This window comes from Oncorhynchus keta, chromosome 21 (genome assembly GCF_023373465.1).
Source record: "Oncorhynchus keta strain PuntledgeMale-10-30-2019 chromosome 21, Oket_V2, whole genome shotgun sequence".
NCBI classification, from domain to species: domain Eukaryota; kingdom Metazoa; phylum Chordata; class Actinopteri; order Salmoniformes; family Salmonidae; genus Oncorhynchus; species Oncorhynchus keta.
This window is the reverse complement of record NC_068441.1, coordinates 23,911,299-23,932,545: the sequence shown is the minus strand read 5'-3', so window position 1 is coordinate 23,932,545 and position 21,247 is coordinate 23,911,299. Positions and strand designations below refer to the sequence as shown.

Below are 21,247 nucleotides of genomic sequence, written 5' to 3'. Positions count from 1 at the left end.
TTGTTTTGATGTCTTCACTACTATTCTACATTGTAGAAAATAGTAAAAATAAATAAAAACCTTAGAATGAGTAGATTTACTGGTACTGTATATATTTAAGTATTTTGTATGTTTATTGGATAGAAAGAGCTAGAGCTGAAAGGTAGGAGAGAGAGTGCTGTAAAAACATTGGGCCAGATTGGAACCTAAGCTGGTAGCAATACATCATACATGTGCTCCAGAGGCAGCTAGACTACCCCATGCCATGCCATTTTGATAGAATATTGCTGCTGTCACTCACCCTTTAATCCCGGTGACCAGGAAGTGAAGGCTACCCTGGATCTTGGTGCAGTTGATGAAACTGTCAATGTTCTGAGAGTCCACTGTCTGCCTGGAGGCTGTGCCTGTTCCTTGACAAGCTACAGATTTGAGGAGAGGAGAGAAGAAAGGAGAAGAGAAAAGGGCAGGTTGCTGGAGTAGAAGACTCTCTATAAAGCAATGATAGTTGAAGGGTGTATGTGTGGGCACTGGACAGCCGGGTACCTTTGGGACAGAGGCCTCCACAGGGCTCACACCTCTTCACTCCTTTCTTCTCCATCTCCATCTTATAAGAAGGGCAGCTGCTCACACACGAGCTCCCGTCCACCACAAAATTAGCTGAGGAGGAATGTAATGTGAGAGAGAAAGAGTGGGGCAGAGGGACAGGTAAAGGGAGAAAACCAAATCATTACAATCCACAGGGAAATTCACAGGAAGATTGGACCCTGCTAGAAAATTGATAGATTGAATGAGGATAATGAGTGAGACATGATGGTCATGACCAGGAGTTGACTGGTGAGGGGAAGTGGGGAGAGCATGCTGTGTGTGGACTCACTGGGGCACTGGGCCACACAGATGGAACTGTACTGGTACTTGGCGCTGGGGTTGGGCTCCAGTTTGAAGGTGTGCTTGTTGTAGATGAGAGTCTGGGGACACTGGGGCACACAGGAGCCTGAGTTGTTGAAGTTACGGCAGGCCTGGATAGAGAAAAAACACAGTTATATGATACTGTATGCATTGCTTAGTAGTATAGTTTTAACCCATTCATTTCTATGCAATGACTATCAGAGCAATCAGAGACTTCTTTGCGGTGTGTTTGTGTTTACAAACTCACAAAGCAGTCGGTGTCCAGGGGTCCGGTGCAACCTCCTGCACACTCCATATGACAGCATTCACTAGGACTCCTCCCAAAGCAGCGGCCATTACACTGAGGGGCACACACTGTCTTCGTCACTGGGGGGGCAGAGAGAGAGATAGAGAGAACTTTGAGCCAAGCAAACTGACTGAGCTGGGTTGTAGGAAGCGAAGCTATCTAGTGTTGTCAGAAAATGAGAGCCAGGGGTCAAAAGTGACTCACAGCTCTGGCAGGTGTCATTCCTGGGCCCCCAACATGGACCGCCGCATGCCTCATCACACGGCTCTGAAAAACATGTCAGACATTTTAGAAAATGTAGAAACTACATCACACAAAAACATAGAAGAAGACGGCCAGCATCCCGGAGTCGCCTCTTCACTGTTGACATTGAGACTGGTGTTTTACGGGTACTATATAATGAAGCTGCCAGTTGAGGACTTGTGAGGTGTCTATTTCTCAACCTAGACACTCTGATGTACTTGTCCTCTTGCTCAGTTGTGCACCGGGGTCTCCCACTCCTCTTTCTATTCTGGTTAGAGTCAGTTTGCGCTGTTCTGTGAAGGGAGTAGTACACAGCGTTGTACCAGATCTTCAGTTTCTTGGCAATTTCTTGCATGGAATAGCCTTCATTTCTCAGAACAAGAATAGACTGACGTGTTTCAGAAGAAAGTTAATTGTTTCTGGCCATTTTGAGCCTGTAATCGAACCCACAAATGCTGATGCTACAGATACTCAACTAGTCTAAAGAAGGCCAGTTTTATTGCTTCTTTAATCAGAACAACAGTTTTCAGCTGTGCTAACATAATTGAAAAATGGTTTTCTAACAATCAATTAGTCTTTTAAAATGATAAACTTGGATTAGCTAACACAACGTGCCATTGGAACACAGGAGTGATGGTTGCTGATAATGGGCCTCTGTATGCCTATATAGATATTCCATAAAAAAAATCTGCCATTTCCAGCAACAATAGTCATTTACAACATTAACAATGACTACACTGTATTTCTGATCAATTTTAAGTTATTTTAATGGACAATTTTTTGCTTTTCTTTCAAAAACAAGGACATTTTTAAGTGACCCCAAACTTTTGAACAGTAGTGTATATAGTAGCAGTTCTAGCACTAATCTGAATACATGTCATGTACTACCATCTACCTCCTGCTATACTCACGTTCAGGCCCGTTCTCGTTGATGATGACTTCAGAGTCTCCATCCTTCACTATGTCCAACCAGTTCACCTGAGGGGTATAGCTCAGGAACTTATTCTGAATGATCTGCACCCCTCCCTCCAGTATCTCTTTGGAACACACACACACATACACACACACAAAGGAAGACAAACAATTAGTTTAACAGGCCAGAACACGTTGGTGAGTAACCAAATCAAAACGGTCACAGATTTGTATTTCTCTCTCCGCAGTGCCTCCTCTCATCTCTCATGCTACAGTTGGGAATTGAAATTTGAATTTCATTGTACTTCCTGGATTGACTGGAATTGACCCCAATCCTGCTACTGAAGTTCATATGGTAATTGGCATGTGGACCATGATAACCATGTTGCTGTTCATGATGATGATGTGTATCACTTAAAGACTTATCTTCATCACAATAAAAAAATGTTGTGTGTGTGTGTGTGTGTGCGTGCATGCGTGCATGCGTGCATGGGTGCGTGCATACCTGTGAGGTGTGTGAGGCCCAGCTCCTTCAGTCCGTGTTGGCCGTCCTTTTGGTAGTTGACGAGGACAGCCAGAGCAAAGCGATCCTCGTACAGAGTGGTGCCTCTTATGACACGGAGCTGGTCCAGCGGGAGCCGGCTGAACTGGTTAATGGCAATGAGGATGTAGCCCGTCACTTCTCTAATAGACTACGGGGGAGAAGAGGTCAGGGAAGAAGGAAAGAGGAAAAGAGAAAGCGGAAAGAAAAAGGTGTTACTGTAGACGGAAACAGGATACGGATATGTTCCTCATTGTTGATCTTGGAGAGCTGCAGTGTGAGCAGGCATTTGTCACCTGATTCAATTGAATCAACTACACATCAAGACCTTGATTTGCTCAATCAGGTGTGTTAGAACTGGGCTGGGAAAAAAAGCCTGCATGCAAGTATCCCTCTAGTATGCGGAGTAAAGAACATTTATGTAGCGCAGTGGTTCCCAAACGTTTTATAGTCCCGTAACTGCTTGTTGCAATTTCGATGAGGCTCTCGTGTTTAGATATCGGTAAGTGGACTGGAGGCAGGGCATGACAGGGATAACAAATCCAGTTGTTTGTGTCGTCCGTTTCAGGGAAGTACCTGCGTAATTGTGCACCCAGCTCACTCAGGTGCTTCGCTATATCACATTTGACATTGTGCATAAGCTTGAGTTAATTTGCCTGTGTGTTGTCCTTGTTAATGCAGACAGAAAACAGCTCCAACTTCTTAATCCAAGCCTCAATTTTGTCCCGCACATTGAATTAAATTGAGGAGAGTCCCTGTAATCCTAGATTCAGATCATTCAGGCGAGAAAAAACATCACTCAGATAGGCCAGTCGTGTGAGAAACTCTCATCATGCAAGCGGTCAGACAAGTGAAAATTATGGTCAGTGAGAAAAGTTTTAGCTCATCTCTTGATAAAAAAAAAAACATGTCAATACTTTGCCCCTTGATAACCAGGCACTTCTGTCATATGTAAAAGCGTTACATGGTTGAGAAAGAGTTCAGGGGCCTTGCTTTAACAAAGTTAACCATTTTCACTGTAGTGTCCAAAACATCTTTCAAGCTGTCAGGCATTCCTTTGGCAGCAAGAGCCTCTCAGTGGATGCTGTAGTGTACCCAAGTGGCGCCGGGAGCAACTGCTTGCATGCGAGTTACCACTCCACTATGTCTCCCTGTCATGGCTTTTGCGCCATCAGTATAGATACCAACACATCTTGACCACCAAAGTCCATTTGATGTCACAAAGCTGTCCAGTACTTTAAAAATATCCTCTCATGTTGTCCTGGTTTGCAGTGGTTTGCAGAAGAAGATGTCTTCCTTAATTGACCCAGAGGCGAAAGAAACGTACAGCTATTTGGGTGAAGTGGTGGCACTTAAAAATTAAAGAAGAGCCGCACACTCTAGGAGCTCAGATGCAATAATTTAATAACCTAATAATCAACGTTTCGACAGAGAAGCTGTCTTCATCAGGGTATATTTCCTTAATTGACCCCCCATAAACGTAACGGAATATATACCAGGAGCTGTGCCAGGACCACCACATCTGTTGAATCATCCAGCTGTAAAGCATATCATTTACTGGCTTGTATGCGAAGCAGTAATTGTTTCAAAACATCTTCTGCCATGTCACTGATGCGTCGTGAAACAGTGTTGTTTGATGGCATTGTCTGTATAGTTTTTTGGCCTTTTCCCCCAGCATTGTGCCAGCCATATCTGCGGCAACAAGAAAAATGAAGTCCTCCACAATAGTATGGGGCTTTCCTGTCCTAGCCACTCGGTAGCTCACCATATAAGACGCTTCTAGCCCCTTCATATTAATGGTATCTGTTGCTTTTATACATGTCTTACTACTCAAAAGGCTTTATTCTCGCTCAAAAAAGTCATGTGGCTTATTTTTTAAATTGTCATGTTTCGTTTCTAAATGTCTGTGCAAGAGTGAAGGTTTCCCGCGAGAGAGTAACGGTTAATGTGATTGGCTGTTGATTATTTGACTAGGCTACCTGTATTTGACATTGTGTTGTTATTTCACTGAACACTAGATGGTTGATTTTTATTCTTGGCAGTGAAACGAGGCTACTCAGGCGAGAAAAAAACCTCACCCAAATGTACAGCCCCATTGGAAAATATAAATGTACTGTTTGAAAATGTGAAGAATTATATATATATTTTATATACATATTTCTTTAAATATGAATCACATTTTTATTTGGTGTATCTCCGACAGCATTGCGTACGCGTGCCCCAGTTTGGGAATTCCTGATGTAGCGGATCATGTACTGTATGGTAGCCTGACATCTTAATTCTAAAATTCAACAACTTCGACTATAACATCACAACAGCCCTCTTACTCTCTCACTTATCAATTGTTACCATGACAGCTGTACCATTAGGTAACTACAGTACAGATGTGGGATCTTAATTTGATCACCCTGTTGCAGGAGAATTTGTAGTGTATTTGAGGTTTAAAAAGGCTTTTGAATGTATCAACTCCTACAAAGAAATGTCCATTAATTATAATCCACATAATATTTTACACTTCCTGTTGCTGCAGGATCATTTTCCTGCTGTACCAAACTGGCTCAAATTAAGATCCTATACCTGTGCCATGACAGATAATCTAGTTATAGGCAGAGGCATATACAGTATATGGCTCTGTTTACGGATAACTAACTGGTTTTCATGGGTTTTGTGTTAAGTTACCATGGCTGTGTGATCAGTTACCATGGCCGCACCACAGTGATAAAGGATTCACAGGGGAATGTAAGAGGACTCATTGTGTACAGGAGACAGTGACATCATCCACAAGAGACACACAATGATAAAATCTCTGTGTTGTTCTCTGTGCCCCAGAGGGAAGTGTGGCCTGACATGTCTGATTGTGTGTTTAGTGTTGGCACTATATATATAGACTTCTATTGACTGAAGTAGATGATACATTCTCCTGGTGCAAGACACACACACATACACACCTGTTGCCATTCATCCACCTGTTCATCCCCTCACCTGAAGAAAGGTGAAGTCCCTCCAGTGTTCCATCATGGTGATCTCCAGGTTACCCATGACGATCTCACAGCCACTGTACATCTCCTTCATTAGCGTGTACTGCGTCTGTGAACTTCCTGTCACGCTTAGTGCATTTTGGGTGCCGGAGCATATCACTGGGGGAAAGATGGGTAAAGACAGTTCTTCAGTTTTAAGGATTTCAATTTTTAACTCTAGCCTATGTTGTTGTACTGACACATTTTGTGTAGTTTTGATGTAACACATCAGGTCACAACTTACAGTCAAATCTGACTATGACTAATACATGTTAGTGCTAGGAATAATAAATAACTTGTTCACGCTTCCTTCTCATTCCCTTTAGGCTAGTGCTACATATAATACAGTGACTGACTGTCTCTGGGGCAGACCTACAAGTCCTTGTTAATTGTGGACTGTAGGAGTCCAGTCCTTTTCCCTTTCAATGTCATTGCAACTGAGACTGTTTTGCTAATCAAATCTTAGCCAGATGTCCAAAGAGAGAGAGAGAAAAAGTGAAAGAGGGAGAGAGGAAGGAAGAGAGGCTAACTGGATAATAACATGTGTTTTTTTAATTGTAGTTGCTGTTGCTGTTCCATTAATATTTTTCCATATAAATCAATAAGTTATTTATTCACAGACAGATATGTCTCTAAGAACAAGATATACTGTGTTGGGTTTGATGGGACATTGAACTTTAACTAACATGAGGTACTGTAAATAGACCATGTTGTAGACCAAGTTCATTTGCACTTTTTACATGTTGTCTATGTGCTGTGTTCCTGTGCTCTCACAATTATCTGAAATAAATGTTCAGCATTAAATCTGGAGACTGTGAGGAGTCACACAGACATGTGCTAGGAGTGTGTTAACATGTACTAGTTAATTCGCTTCACACAGGAAAAAACAATCAGTAAAAGCTAGCAGGTGATTCTGGTGAGAGTAGCATAGTGTGTGAACAGTCCAATGAGCAGGCCCAGACATTATAAAGCAGTAAAGCAGAGATAATAGACACTTTATTGTGTTTGTGAAGGAAAGAGAGCAGAGAGAGAGAGAGAGAGAGAGAGAGAGAGAGAAAGAGAGAGAGAGAGAGAGAGAGAGAGAGAGAGAGAGAGAGAGAGAGAGAGAGAGACGAAGGACAGGGTTTCAAATAGTGTTAGGTTCAGAGTGAAATGATAGTTTCTTAAGGCTCATCACAATATTTCCCTGTGAATGGATGTTAGAGAGAGAGAGAGGGTGTATGTGGGGGGGGGGGGGGGTTCACAGGTGCTGACTCTAGTATGGAGGAATGTGAACACACACAGAGCCAGACAGTGCACACTGACTCTACCTTGTTAGAGGGTCAAGGGACATTCCTGAACACTAATTTAGCAGCGTGCTACATTAGACCAGTGCTCTTCTATCCTGGTCCTGGACACCCACAGGGTTGCACATCTTTGCTATAGCCCAGCATTTGCATACATGTGCAACCCGCATTGTGAGGTTGCATGAGAGTAATAAACATGTATAAAACAAGGATCAGAAATTATTATATACTGAACCACCAACTAGATCCAAGGTGTACAAGTTAAAGTCAAGCACAGTGTACTGTAGCAGTTTCGTTCAGCTCAAATTGGACCATGGACATTGTGCAATGTATACACATTTGGTCATTGGAAACCCATTAGATTGTAATTATGTTCTTATGTGTACATTTCCCAATGAGAACCATGTTATCACTACCCCACCTAGGTTAAGCGCTGGGAGAAGCATGAGCTGGGTCACTGCTATCAGTAGATGGCTTAAAGCTGTTGACACTCAACCAGTTCAATTGCCTGTTGAGAAATAGTCCTGTGCACCTGCACATGTACACCCAGGCACACACAATCACTAAAGTATACAATCACCACACAAACACTAATGTGTATGCAGGCACAATAATTGAACACAAAGAAATGAAGGATCCATGTATACCAGGTCATCGGATGAAAAAGAACACACATACAAAATGTTCCATCACAGTAATTTACATTAACACACACACAAATACACAGACAGGCAGAGCAACATGCATGTTCAAATATTGCTGGAGAAGTGAAGAATCTGAATGGGCTGATTAGGTGGGTTCCCTTGGTTTTGAGACACTTCAGTATTTGCAGATGGCAGACAGAGAGATGGAGAGGGGTGGAAGAGTTCACAGAAAACTCACACACAGTAATCTAACACGCTTGAAAACATTACTTCGATAGACAGTAACCTAACACGCTAGAAAACATTACTGCCATAGACAGTAACCTAACACGCTAGAAAACATTACTGCCATAGACAGTAACCTAACACGCTAGAAAACATTACTGCCATAGACAGTAACCTAACACGCTAGAAAACATTACTGCCATAGACAGTAACCTAACACGCTTGAAAACATTACTTCCATAGATAGTAACCTAACACGCTAGAAAACATCACAGCCATAGATAGTAACCTAACAGCTAGAAAACATTACTGCCATAGACAGTAACCTAACACGCTTGAAAACATTACTTCCATAGATAGTAACCTAACACGCTAGAAAACATCACAGCCATAGATAGTAACCTAACAGCTAGAAAACATTACTGCCATAGACAGTAACCTAACAGCTAGAAAGCATTACAGTCATAGGCAGTAACCTAACACGTTTGAAAACTGCCATAGACAGGAAACTAACACGTTAGAAAACATTACAACCATAGACAGTAACCTAACACGTTTGAAAACTGCCATAGACAGGAAACTAACACGTTAGAAAGCATTACAGCCATAGACAGTAACCTAACACGTTTGAAAACTGCCATAGACAGGAAACTAACACGTTAGAAAACATTACAACCATAGACAGTAACCTAACACGTTTGAAAACTGCCATAGACAGGAAACTAACACGTTAGAAAACATTACAACCATAGATAGTAACCTAACACGTTTGAAAACTGCCATAGACAGGAAACTAACATGTTTGAAAACATTACAGCCATAGACAGGAAGCTAACACGTTAGAAAACATTACTGCCATAGATAGTAAACTAACACGTTAGAAAACATTACTGCCATAGATAGTAACCTAACACACTAGAAAACATTACTGCCATAGACAGTAACCTAACACGTTTGAAAACTGCCATAGACAGGAAACTAACACGTTAGAAAACATTACAACCATAGACAGTAACCTAACACGTTTGAAAACTGCCATAGACAGGAAACTAACACGTTAGAAAGCATTACAGCCATAGACAGTAACCTAACACGTTTGAAAACTGCCATAGACAGGAAACTAACACGTTAGAAAACATTACAACCATAGACAGTAACCTAACACGTTTGAAAACTGCCATAGACAGGAAACTAACACGTTAGAAAACATTACAACCATAGACAGTAACCTAACACGTTTGAAAACTGCCATAGACAGGAAACTAACATGTTTGAAAACATTACAGCCATAGACAGGAAGCTAACACGTTAGAAAACATTACTGCCATAGATAGTAAACTAACACGTTAGAAAACATTACTGCCATAGATAGTAACCTAACACACTAGAAAACATTACTGCCATAGACAGTAACCTAACACGTTAGAAAACATTACTGCCATAGACAGTAACCTAACACGTTAGAAAACATTACTGCCATGGACAGTAACCTAACACGTTTGAAAACATTCCTGCCATAGACAGTAACCTAACACGCTAGAAAACATTACTGCCATAGATAGTAACCTAACACGTATGAAAACTGCCATAGACAGGAAACAAACACGTTAGAAAACATTACAGCCATAGATAGTAAACTAACACGTTAGAAAACATTACTGCCATAGATAGTAAACTAACACGCTAGAAAACATTACTGCCATAGATAGTAACCTAACACACTAGAAAACATTACTGCCATAGACAGTAACCTAACACGTTAGAAAACATTACAGCCATAGACAGTAACCTAACACGTTTGAAAACATTACAGCCATAGACAGTAACCTAACACGTTAGAAAACATTAGAGCCATAGACAGTAACCTAACACGTTTGAAAACATTACAGCCATAGAGAGTAACCTAACATGTTTGAAAACATTCCTGTCATAGACAGTAACCTAACACGTTTGAAAACATTACTGCCATAGCCAGTTGCCTAACACTCTAGAAACATTACTGCCATAGACAGTAACCTAACACGTTTGAAAACATTACTGCCATGGACAGTAACCTAACACTCTAGAAACATTACTGCCATAGACAGTAACCTAACACGTTAGAAAACATTCCTGCCATAGACAGTAACCTAAAACGTTTGAAAACATTACTGCCATAGACAGTAACCTAACACGTTTGAAAACATTACAGCCATAGACAGTAACCTAACACGTTTGAAAACATTACTGCCATAGACAGTAACCTAACACGTTTGAAAACATTACTGCCATAGCCAGTTGCCTAACACTCTCGAAACATTACTCAGTCCTGGATTAGGTTTAGTTGTAATTTTCATTAATGTTTCCAATGTTTTAACACTCAAAAAGTGGAGTGGAAAGAAAAGGGAAGAAAAGAAAGATAAGAAAGAAAAGAGGGAGGAGGAGATAAACACGTTTTATAAAGTGATATAAACGATGGATGAGGTAAACAGAAACTTGGCACAGGACACCAAGACATTACCTCATACCTTAGAGGTCTATTCACACACACATGCCTCACTGAGATGTATGTTTTTTATTACTTTGGTACTATTTTCACAAGTATAGGGTGAATTTTAAAAATGTGTAATGCAGTCAGTCTTAAATTAAAAACCTTTCATTGTGCATTTATTTTGTTTGTAAACATCTTTCACCACACAACATTTACATTTACATTTACATTTAAGTCATTTAGCAGACGCTCTTATCCAACTGATATACACACACCAATATACGTTTACTATGAAATATAATGAGTATTGTATTGATATTGTATTACAGCACTGTAGGAGCTGGAAAAACATGCATTTCGCTACACCTGCTGTAACATCTGCTAATCTTTGTACGCAACCAAAAAACTTTGATTTGTTACATAATAGTCATCATCATAGTAGTACATTTGAGTACATATCATACTTTTTATGTTTGGTATTTGCTATTTTGGAATGTTGGTCCACAGAAAACATGACATAATACAGAACATTAATAAACAAGAACAGCTCAAGGACAGAACTACATCAATTTACAAATGGCACACATAGCCTACATATCAATACATACACATAAACTATCTAGGTCAAATAGGGGAAAGGCGTTGTGCCGTGAGGTGTTGCTTATCTGTTTTTTGAAACCAGGTTTGCTGTTCATTTGAGCTATAAGAGATGGTAGGGAGTTCCATGCAATAATAGCTCAATAAAAACTGTACACTTTCTCAAATTTGTTCTGGATTTGGGAACTGTGAAAAGACCCCTGGTGGCATGTCTGGTGGGGTAAATGTGTGTGTCAGAGCTGTGTGTAAGTTGACTATGCAAACAATTTGGAATTTTCAACATATTAATATTTCTTATAAAAAGAAGAAGTGATGCAGTCAGTCTCTACTCAACTCTTAGCCAACAGAGACTGGCATGCATAGTATTTATATTAGCCCTCTGATTACAGTGACGAGCAAGACATGCTGCTCTGTTCTGGGGCAGCTGCAGCTTAACTACGTATTTTCTTGCAGCACTCGACCACACGGCTGGACCATAATCAAGATAAAACAAAACTAGAGCCTGCAGGACTTGCTTTTTTGAGTGTGGTGTCATAAAACCAGAGCATCTCTTTATTACAGACATTACTTTCCCTATCTTTACAAACATTGAATCTATGTTTTAACCATGACAGTTCACAATTACATTTTAGTCATTAGCAGACGCTCTTCTCCAGAAGAGTAGTGAGTGGATACATTTTTGTACTTTTTCCCGTACTGGTACAATCTACAGTAAAACCAAGTAATTTAGTATTCTCAACTTGTTCAACAGCTGAGTTATTATTATTTTTTTTTACCAGGCAAGTCAGTTAAGAACACATTCTTATTTTCAATGACGGCCTGGGAACAGTGCCTGTTCAGGGGCAGAACGACAGATTTGTACCTAGTCAGCTCGGGGGTTTGAACTCGCAACCGGTTACTAGTCCAACGCTCTAACCACTAGGCTATGCTGCCGCCCCTAAAGTTACAGAACTTAGGGAATGATTTGTACCAAATACAATGCTCTTAGTTTTAGAGACGTTCAGGACCAGTTTACTACAGGCCACCCCTTCCAAAACAAACTGCAACCTTTTGTTAAGGGTTTCAGTGATTTCATTAGCTGTGGTTGCTGATGCGTATGTTGTTGACTCATCAGCATACATAGACACACATGCTTTGTTTACTGCCAGATCATTGGAAAAATAGAAAAGAGTAGAGGGCCTAGAGAGCTGCCCTGCGGTACACCACACCTTACATGTTTGACATTAGAGAAGCTTCCATTAAAGAAAATTCTCTGTTCTATTAGATAGATAGCTCTGAACCCAACATATGGCAGATGTTTAAAAGCCATAACACATTGTTTTCTCAACAACAGGTTATGGTCAATAATGTCAAAGGCTGCACTGAAATCAAACAGGACAGCTCCCACAATCTTGTTATTATCAATTTCTTTCAACCAATCAGACATTCGTGTCAGTGCAGTACATGTTGAGTGCCCTTCTCTATAAGTATTCTGAAAGTATGTTGTTAATTTGTTAACAGAGCAATAGCATTGTATTTGGTCAAACACAATTTTTTCCAACAGTTTGCTCAGAGCTGGCAGCAAGCTGATAGGTCTGCAGTTAGAACCAGTAAAGGCTGCTTTACCACTCTTGGGTAGCGGAATGAATTGGTCTTCCCTCCAGGCCTGAGGACAAACACTTTCCTCTAGGCTCAGATAAAAAATATGACAGAAAGGAGTGGTTATAGAGTCAGTTACCATTTTCAGTAGCTTTGCCAGGAGCTTTGCAAGTTGTCAATGCCAGGAGGTTTGTCATTATTGATCGATAACAATAATTTTTCCACCTCTCCCACACTAACTTTACAAAATCCAACTTGCAATGCGTTTGCCTACGTTTGCCCACTTTGCCAATGAAGTAATCATTAAAATAATTGGCAACATCAAATGGTTCCATCATTCTTTATATCATCGATCTTGGCTTCATAATACAGTTTATTATTATTTTTGTTGAGTTTAGTCACATAATTTCTCAATTTGCAGTAATTCAGCCAGTCCGATGTGCAGCCAGACTTATTAGCCACTACTTTTGCCCCATCTTTTTCAACCATACAGTTTTTTAATTCCTCATCAATCCATGGAGCCTTAACAGTTCTAACAGTCAGTTTCTTAACATGTGCATGTTTATTAATAATTGGAAGAATACATTTTATAAATTCATCAAGTTCAGCGTCTAGATGCTCCTTATTAATCACATCAGACCAACAAAGATTTTTAACATCATCCTCATAACTCACAGCAAAATCTTTTGTATAATCTCTTAAATACTATTTTAGGCCCAGCTTTCGGAACTTTGTCTTTCCTGGATATAGCCACTATATTGTGATCACTGCAACTAATGGGTACGGATATAGCTTTAGAACAAAGTCCTACAGTATTAGCAAAAATGTGATCAATACATGTGGATGATCTTGTTTCTGTAGTATTTGTAAACACCCTGGTAGGTAGATTAATAACCTGAACCAGATTCCAGGCACTGATTACAGTGAGAAGCTTATACTTTACAGATATATATTTTACTCATGTAGTTCTCAAAAGTAATATGAGCATTGCATTGTAAAAGGCAATGACTTAATATGAACAATGTGAAACATGTATTTCTAGGTGTGTGTAGGATTTTGTGTGTTGTACTTAGAGTTTTGAAAGAACTGCCTTTTTGATGATCTGTTTTGAGGTTTGTACTAAGAGTTGTTAAAATGTACCACATATTGGTGAAAATTGCATCAGTGATGCAGGGTATTATTTGTGATTGATGAAAATGGTAAATATTCACTGTAAGGGGTCCAACTACCTGTGTTGCGAAGGGAACACTAGTGTTGACTGAGAGGTTCACATTGAAAAGTTCAGGGGTTACACAATAACATGCTAAAGTACATGCCTCACTAACCGGTGCGACAACATTTTTTTGTGACGTATCCGTAAATAAGAACAGGTGTCCCTCTTGTGAAGCAGTAAACACTGAGAGGATTACCTGTAAGGCACAAATTGTTTTGTGTGGGCAGTTATTGTGCAATTACAAAGAAGGAAATTAAATCAAAGCTTTAAATACATATTGGAACCATTTAAATTATAATAATAATATTGCGATATATCGTCAAAAATAATATCCTGATGTATAACTGTATTATAAAACCTGAACAGGTAAATTGTTTTTTATTAACCAAAAATAATGCATTTTCTACAAGGGTGTGCATCATAATTCAATTAAGGTCTTTACCAGATATCACTAAATTATCAATCATTAAAAATACATTTGTGTCACGTAACAAGAATTCAATGATTCAGATAAATATGCTACAGTCACAAACATCTGAGCATTAGAATAGTCATGCCAGGAATGTCAACCCTCACATGCACACGCGTACGCGCACGCGCACGCGCACGCGCGCACACACACACACAAACACAAACACACACACACACACACACACACACACACACACACACACACACACACACACACACACACACACACACACACACACACACACACACACACATACAAACATACGTGCACACAGACACACACACACATACATACACAGTTCCAGGTGATAGAAAACAAGCTTGAAGAGATTGAGGAAAATCCAAGCTTCAGAGATGCCTGAGAAAGTGTTGTGATAGGTATATTTTTATGACATGGCAGTTATCGTTATCTCTGAACCCTGATATGAGTTTATGGCACACAGGGCCTTGTGATCTTGAGCTCTGTGCCACATCCCCGATGGCTAAGACAACAAAGCACTACCTGACCAGTGCTCATGTTCACATATAGGACAATTAATCAACCAGTCCATCAATCGAATTATATTTCATTAAATTTGACTGGAGCCAACCTGTTACATATAGGACCAGCTGTCCCTCAGTAAATAAAGTGTGAGTATTCTAACATGCAGATTCAACTCTGGTCCATTGTGTAATAAACAATTTATTAACATGTTAAAAAAAATGGATCCATGCAACATTTACCAGCAATGAATGAATTGTTTACCAGATATTGATGAGGAGTTATAGATCTCTAGAGAATACATTGAAATAAGGATAGTGTGCTATGCAGAGGAAATAAAGTATTGATTTGATGCTTTTCAAAATCTACATGAAATATATTTGTACTGTTGTGTGACATGTACAGTATGAGTCTATTTACTTCAGCCTATTATCTTCCATTGACTGTCACCTGATGGGGATCACCTGCGCCCTGACCTGTTGTTTACATGGTTTCCCTCCTGCAATGCACCACCTTATTTACCTACAGCTGGATGACATAATTACAGAGGCAAAGTTCAGCCAGCGTTCGTGGTTGTTTGTGATTTGAATCACAACACCTCACTCTGACATGGAGGCTATACACACTCACACCTGACCCACTATGAATACCAGGTGAATACACTGCATAGATTTGAAAGTATTTTCCAGGAACACTTTTGAGGTGCAAAGTGAGAAAGACACAGAAAAACAGAAAGTAAACATTGTTTTCTTCGACATTTATAGGGAGGAGCTGCTTTTCCTTAACAACTTGCATGGCAAGCGATAACACAGACACAATTGACACAAACACATACAAGCACACTGTTTCGAATGTCGGCTAACTTAAGTCGACTAACGCACAGCAAACAGGTTCAGCACATATGAAACTGGTTTTGTCTCTAGGGTCAGATTCACAACACCGATTTAGGTGAGGATAAGTGATGCCATGTTGACTATTTAAGTACACAACTGTGGGATTGGTCCCTCCTAAAAAAACACGAACCATATTGGGATTATTGACAAAATAATAGGCAACTTTCTTGGGGCGTAAATGAGGTATGCCACAAAATGAGACACTTTGGGCCAATTCCCAAATGACTCCTCATTTTCATAATAGTTTTTTTAAACAGACATTTGGGCACTGTCGGGGGAAGAGGAAAAAACTTGAGAGAAAGTCTAATCAATTTTACGGGAAGCCCAATAGAGGCACGAAACTTACCTTCTTGAGTTTGAGCGCAGGTGAGCTGGAGCCATGGTAGCGCGAAGCATAGCGCGAGCACCTTCCGGAGTCCCCTCATTCCGACAGTTGACACAATTTATCAAACATTACGAGCTGGGAGAGATGTACAATATTGACTACCCTCGACGGTTTCCTCCTGCTCATGCATTGTTAGTCAAATAAATCAATTAAATGTAAACATGTATCCCCTGCTATGTACCGTATCTCAAAGAGAACAGGCTAAATAAATACATTCGGATTTAAGAGTCCCCAATCTTGAACGTTCTCTTTGCAGCAGAAGGCTACTCAGCAGATTCGAATGGATTAAAACATTCATTTAATTTACAGAAAAACTAAACGTAAAAAGCCTACTCGTATGCCTATTGACAAAAAATATAGGCTAGGATAGAGCGAGGGTATATCAGTTTGGCACAGAGTTTACAATCTTTCAACCTCTCTGATGTGTAAAATCATCAGTAGTCACTGATTGGACAAGAGACCGTCATTGAACCAACCAGAGACAAATGCGCCGTCTGTAGCCTACTCCAAAACTGTCTGCGTCAAATCTACAACGTAATACTTGCAACTAATTGTTTAAGGAAACGCTCTTCACTCCACTTCTATACTGAAGTGACTGTTTCGTAGCAGGTTAGGAGAATTTACGCAGCAGGCAATGATAATTAACATAACAGGTTAGGAGACTGGGGTTAAGGTTGGGAAATTGGTCTCCTAACCTGCTACGAAAAACCTTGTGTCGAAGTGTCCCGAATTGATCATTATTGAACCATCTTTGTGAGTAAATACACTTCCTATTCATCATGTTTTTTTTATTCGCCTATATTAGTCGTATTGGTCATGTCAATATGCAAAATACAAATAATTTTCGTATCATCTTTCTGATTTCTGTAATGTCTTTAGGATATCCTTCCATAATTATATACATAAAGTATTTGAAAAATTAAATTGTAGACATTCGTGTAGCCCTGCCAATTAATGATGATTAACAACACTACACACAATTGACTCAACATCGTTTGGTATTTCTGGCTTATCGCGGGGCTAATGTAAGTCCACCATTGATAAATGTCTGCTTATTGAGAGTTACATTGCTGACAAACCACGCTGTTCTCCGTGAATGGCGGAATTGTACCTAGGTAGCGTGGACTGGTCACTCTTTCTTTGAAGGGGGCTGGACCAGCGCTATCAGAATGACAGCATTGTCCACGGGTCAAATTTACTTCTCAACCCCTACAAGCTCGTGCACAGAGGGGGAAAACATTCTTGCATTCTCTCGTGTGCGTCACTGAAACACTGTTTTTCTCAGTACATCAAATAAATTCAACTATTTAAATGTTGGTATTCTGTGACAGACAGTGATGAACTGATGATTATCCTAGTAGAGGACCTGCATATGAATATACTGTCTATATGTCATCAGGATGGTTGTCGATTGAACAATGACTCAGAATAGTTCACACACACACACACACACACACACACACACACACACACACACACACACACACACACACACACACACACACACACACACACACACACACACACACACACACACACAGAGGGAGAGAGACTGAGTGGATGAGCCAGCTTAACAACTGCTCTCTTGAAACTGGCTCTGCCTGTAACTCCAGTCTGTGTGATTGTGTTTGTCGGTGACTGAACAGACAGGCACTAATTGAATTCTTTAAGAGTGTATTGACGCACCCATGAGGCAATCTAATGAACATCATTTTAAAAATCCCTATCAAAATCCATTAGTTTAAGATAGAGAAATTGGTCTGCGTCTCACATCCGCCAATGTCACCCTTATGCATCTGCCTGGAAAGTGGCAGAGGTACAGCTGTTTGTCAGACCAGGAGACATCCCAAAAATTAGTCTTCTCACAGAAACGTCTGTAGTGTCCCAACATTTTGGGCTACAAACTAATGACCACTCTATGGAAAGAAGAGACTGACGAACATGATAGGGTTCTCCATTTTGCTCTACTACCCCCACAAGTGTCTCAGGAGTTATCTGAACATAACCCATACAAATGAATAGAAGTATGGAGGTAGTTTTGTGCCAACAAAAATAAGGGGTTAATTAATATGTGTCCCCAAAAAAATATTTCTGAGCTTTCTTATATCTCCTAGATAATAGGACAGACACTCACTTATGATTTTTTTTTACTGTTTTTTGCCATTTATGAATGTGTTAATCAATGCGTTTCTATGGGCTATAATATTTTATTCAATATTGTATCAAATATGTTTTTTAATATTTTTTTTTATACAAAAAAGGTTCCTAAAATTCCAAATCATATAGTTAAATGATCCATGGTATGCTCATCCTGAAACAATTCCATATATTAGCTTAGTAGAACCCCCCAAATGTTCTTATTTGTGCCATTGCCATAAACCTACTGTTGTTATGCAATGTTAAAAAACAAATAGTAAATATCTCTTTATAGCCAGAGATTCGACCAGGAAGATCTTCTCAAAGATCTTATAATTTCGAAAAAGGACCTCTTGTTTCATCTTGGTTAACAGTGAGGTATGGGGTCAAATACAATAAACAAAGATAGACAGTTAAACACAAGCATGTAGAGGTTGTTTCACAATATCTTCATTCAGCTAGACTAAAGTTGCCTTCATGTTAGGCCAGGCAATGAAACATTTCATAGGCATATGGCAATAACATTTTTGAAATGTTGGCCAACATGAAAAGATGCACATGTTTATTATAGAAATGACTTCATGTGATTATGTCCTGGCTCTAGGTAAGATGTGATGGAGCACTCTATACCAGTGGATCCCAACTCTGGTCCTTGAGTACCCCCAATGGCACACATTTTAACCCCGGACGAACATACCTGATTCAAGTCATTGAGGGCCTGATGATTTAGTTGAATCGGTTGTGCTTGTCAAGGGCTACCATAACAATGTGAACTGTTGGGGGTACTGGAGAACCACAGCTGGGATCTAGTGCAGATAGAGGGCTATAGCCAATAATACTCTGATTGTTGATTATGTCATCTACTTTAGTTTAATCTGTCACCACATCTGTCAGATACATTTCAGTAACGTTCACACAGAGCCTATGAGACAGGCCATAGAGAAAATTAGTCTATTTTCCTTTGTTTTATTACATCACTTTACAGCTTTACAAGGTAGGGTGTCCATGACACCCCAGATACTTGATAATTAATCAATAAGTCACTAGGTAATTCATCTATTTCCCATTGATTATCATAATTTATGTTCACAGACAACATCACATTTTTGTACCTGTCACACCCTGAGAGAGCCGTTTTATTTGATTTGGGGTGGGCATTCTATATTCTCTATTTCTTTGTGTTTGGCCGAGTGTGGTTCCCAACCAGAGGCAGCTGTCTTTCATGGTCTCTGATTGGGGATCATACTTAGGCAGCCCTTTTCCCTCCTTCAGTGTGGGACCTTGTCTTTGTTTGGGTGCATGTAGTTTGCACGACAAAGCTTTTCATTCGTTGTATTGTTTATTTCAATCACACTTCTGTGAAATCAAACTGTCCACTTAGGAAGCAACACTGATTGACAATAAATTCCACATGCTGTTGTGCAAATGGAATAGACAACAGGTAGAAATTATAGGCATTTAGCAAGACACAATAAAGGAGTGGTTCTGCAGGTGGTGACCACAGACCACGTCTCAGTTCCTATGCTTCCTGGCTGATGTTTTGGTCACTTTTGAATGCTGGCGGTGCTTTCACTCTAGTGGTAGCATGAGACGGAGTCTACAACCCACACATGTGGCTCAGGTAGTGCAGCTCATCCAGGATGGCACATCAATGCGAGCTGTGGCAAGAAGGTTTGCTGTGTCTGTCAGCGTAGTGTCCAGAGCATGGAGGCGCTACCAGGAGACAGGCCAGTACATCAGGAGACGTGGAGGAGGCCGTAGGACAGCAACAACCCAGCGGCAGGACAGCTACCTCCGCCTTTGTGCAAGGAGGAGCACTGCCAGAGCCCTGCAAAATGACCTCCAGCAGGCCATAAATGTGCATGTGTCTGCTCAAACGGTCAGAATCAGACTCCATGAGGGTGGTATGAGGGCCCGACGTCCATAGGTGGGGGTTGTGCTTACAGCCCAACACTGTGCAGGATGTTTGGCATTTGCCAGAGAACACCAAGATTGGCAAATTCGCCACTGGCACCCTGTGCTCTTCACAGATGAAAGCAGGTTCACACTGAGCACGTGACAGAGTCTAGAGACGCCGTGGAGAACGTTCTGCTGCCTGCAACATCCTCCAGCATGACCGGTTTAGCGGTGGGTCAATCATGGTGTGGGGTGGCATTTCTTTGGGGGGCCGCACAGCCCTCCATGTGCTCGCCAGAGATAACCTGACTGCCATTAGGTCCCGAGATGAGATCCTCAGACCCCTTGTGAGACCATATTCTGGTGCGGTTGGCCCTGGGTTCCTCCTAATGCAAGACAATGCTCGACCTCATGTGGCTGGAGTGTGTCAGCAGTTCCTGCAAGAGGAAGGCATTGATGCTATGGACTGGCCCGCACGTTCCCCAGACCTGAATCCAATTGAGCACATCTGGGACATCATGTCTCGCTCCATCCACCAACGCCACGTTGCACCACAGACTGTCCAGGAGTTGGCGGATGCTTTAGTCCAGGTCTGGGAGGAGATCCCTCAGGAGACTATCCGCCACCTCATCAGGAGCATGCCCAGGCATTGTAGGGAGGTCATACAGGCACGTGGAGGCCACACACACTACTGAGCCTCATTTTGACTTGTTTTAAGGACATTACATCAAAGCTGGATCAGCCTGTAGTGTGGTTTTCCACTATAACTTTGAGTGTGACTGATAAATTTGATTTCCATTGATATTTTTTGTGTGATTTTGTTGTCAGCACATTCAACTATGTAAAGAAAAAAGTATTTAATAAGAATATTTCATTCATTCAGATCTAGGATGTGTTATTTTAGTGTTCCCTTTATTTTTTTGAGCAGTGTATTTATAACTAACCCTAACAGCTCCTTGCAGTGTTGCCAACTCCTCAGTAAGGAAAGTAGCCATTGGCTGTGCTAAACTATGCTAAATGATGTCATCGCCAAATTTGCATAATTGGCCATATGCATGTAATTGTGATGGACGCTGTAGGAGAGAGGA

At 40.6% G+C, this 21,247-nt stretch overlaps 1 protein-coding gene across 1 annotated transcript in view; it reads right to left on the bottom strand.

Annotated features, from left to right (window-relative positions):
* The window catches only part of LOC118400304 (receptor tyrosine-protein kinase erbB-3-like), a 43,271-nt gene extending 26,581 nt beyond the window's left edge, over positions 1–16,690 (bottom strand). The window contains exons 1-9 of the mRNA XM_035797006.2: positions 16,089–16,690; positions 5,850–6,004; positions 2,832–3,018; positions 2,326–2,451; positions 1,376–1,438; positions 1,133–1,251; positions 854–995; positions 523–636; positions 281–398 (exon numbers count right to left, since the gene is read on the bottom strand). Coding sequence (XP_035652899.1) covers positions 281–398; positions 523–636; positions 854–995; positions 1,133–1,251; positions 1,376–1,438; positions 2,326–2,451; positions 2,832–3,018; positions 5,850–6,004; positions 16,089–16,167 — 1,103 coding nt within the window. The 5' untranslated portion in view covers positions 16,168–16,690. The remainder of the gene's footprint in view (positions 1–280; positions 399–522; positions 637–853; positions 996–1,132; positions 1,252–1,375; positions 1,439–2,325; positions 2,452–2,831; positions 3,019–5,849; positions 6,005–16,088) is intronic.
* Between the last annotated feature and the right edge of the window lie 4,557 nt (positions 16,691–21,247).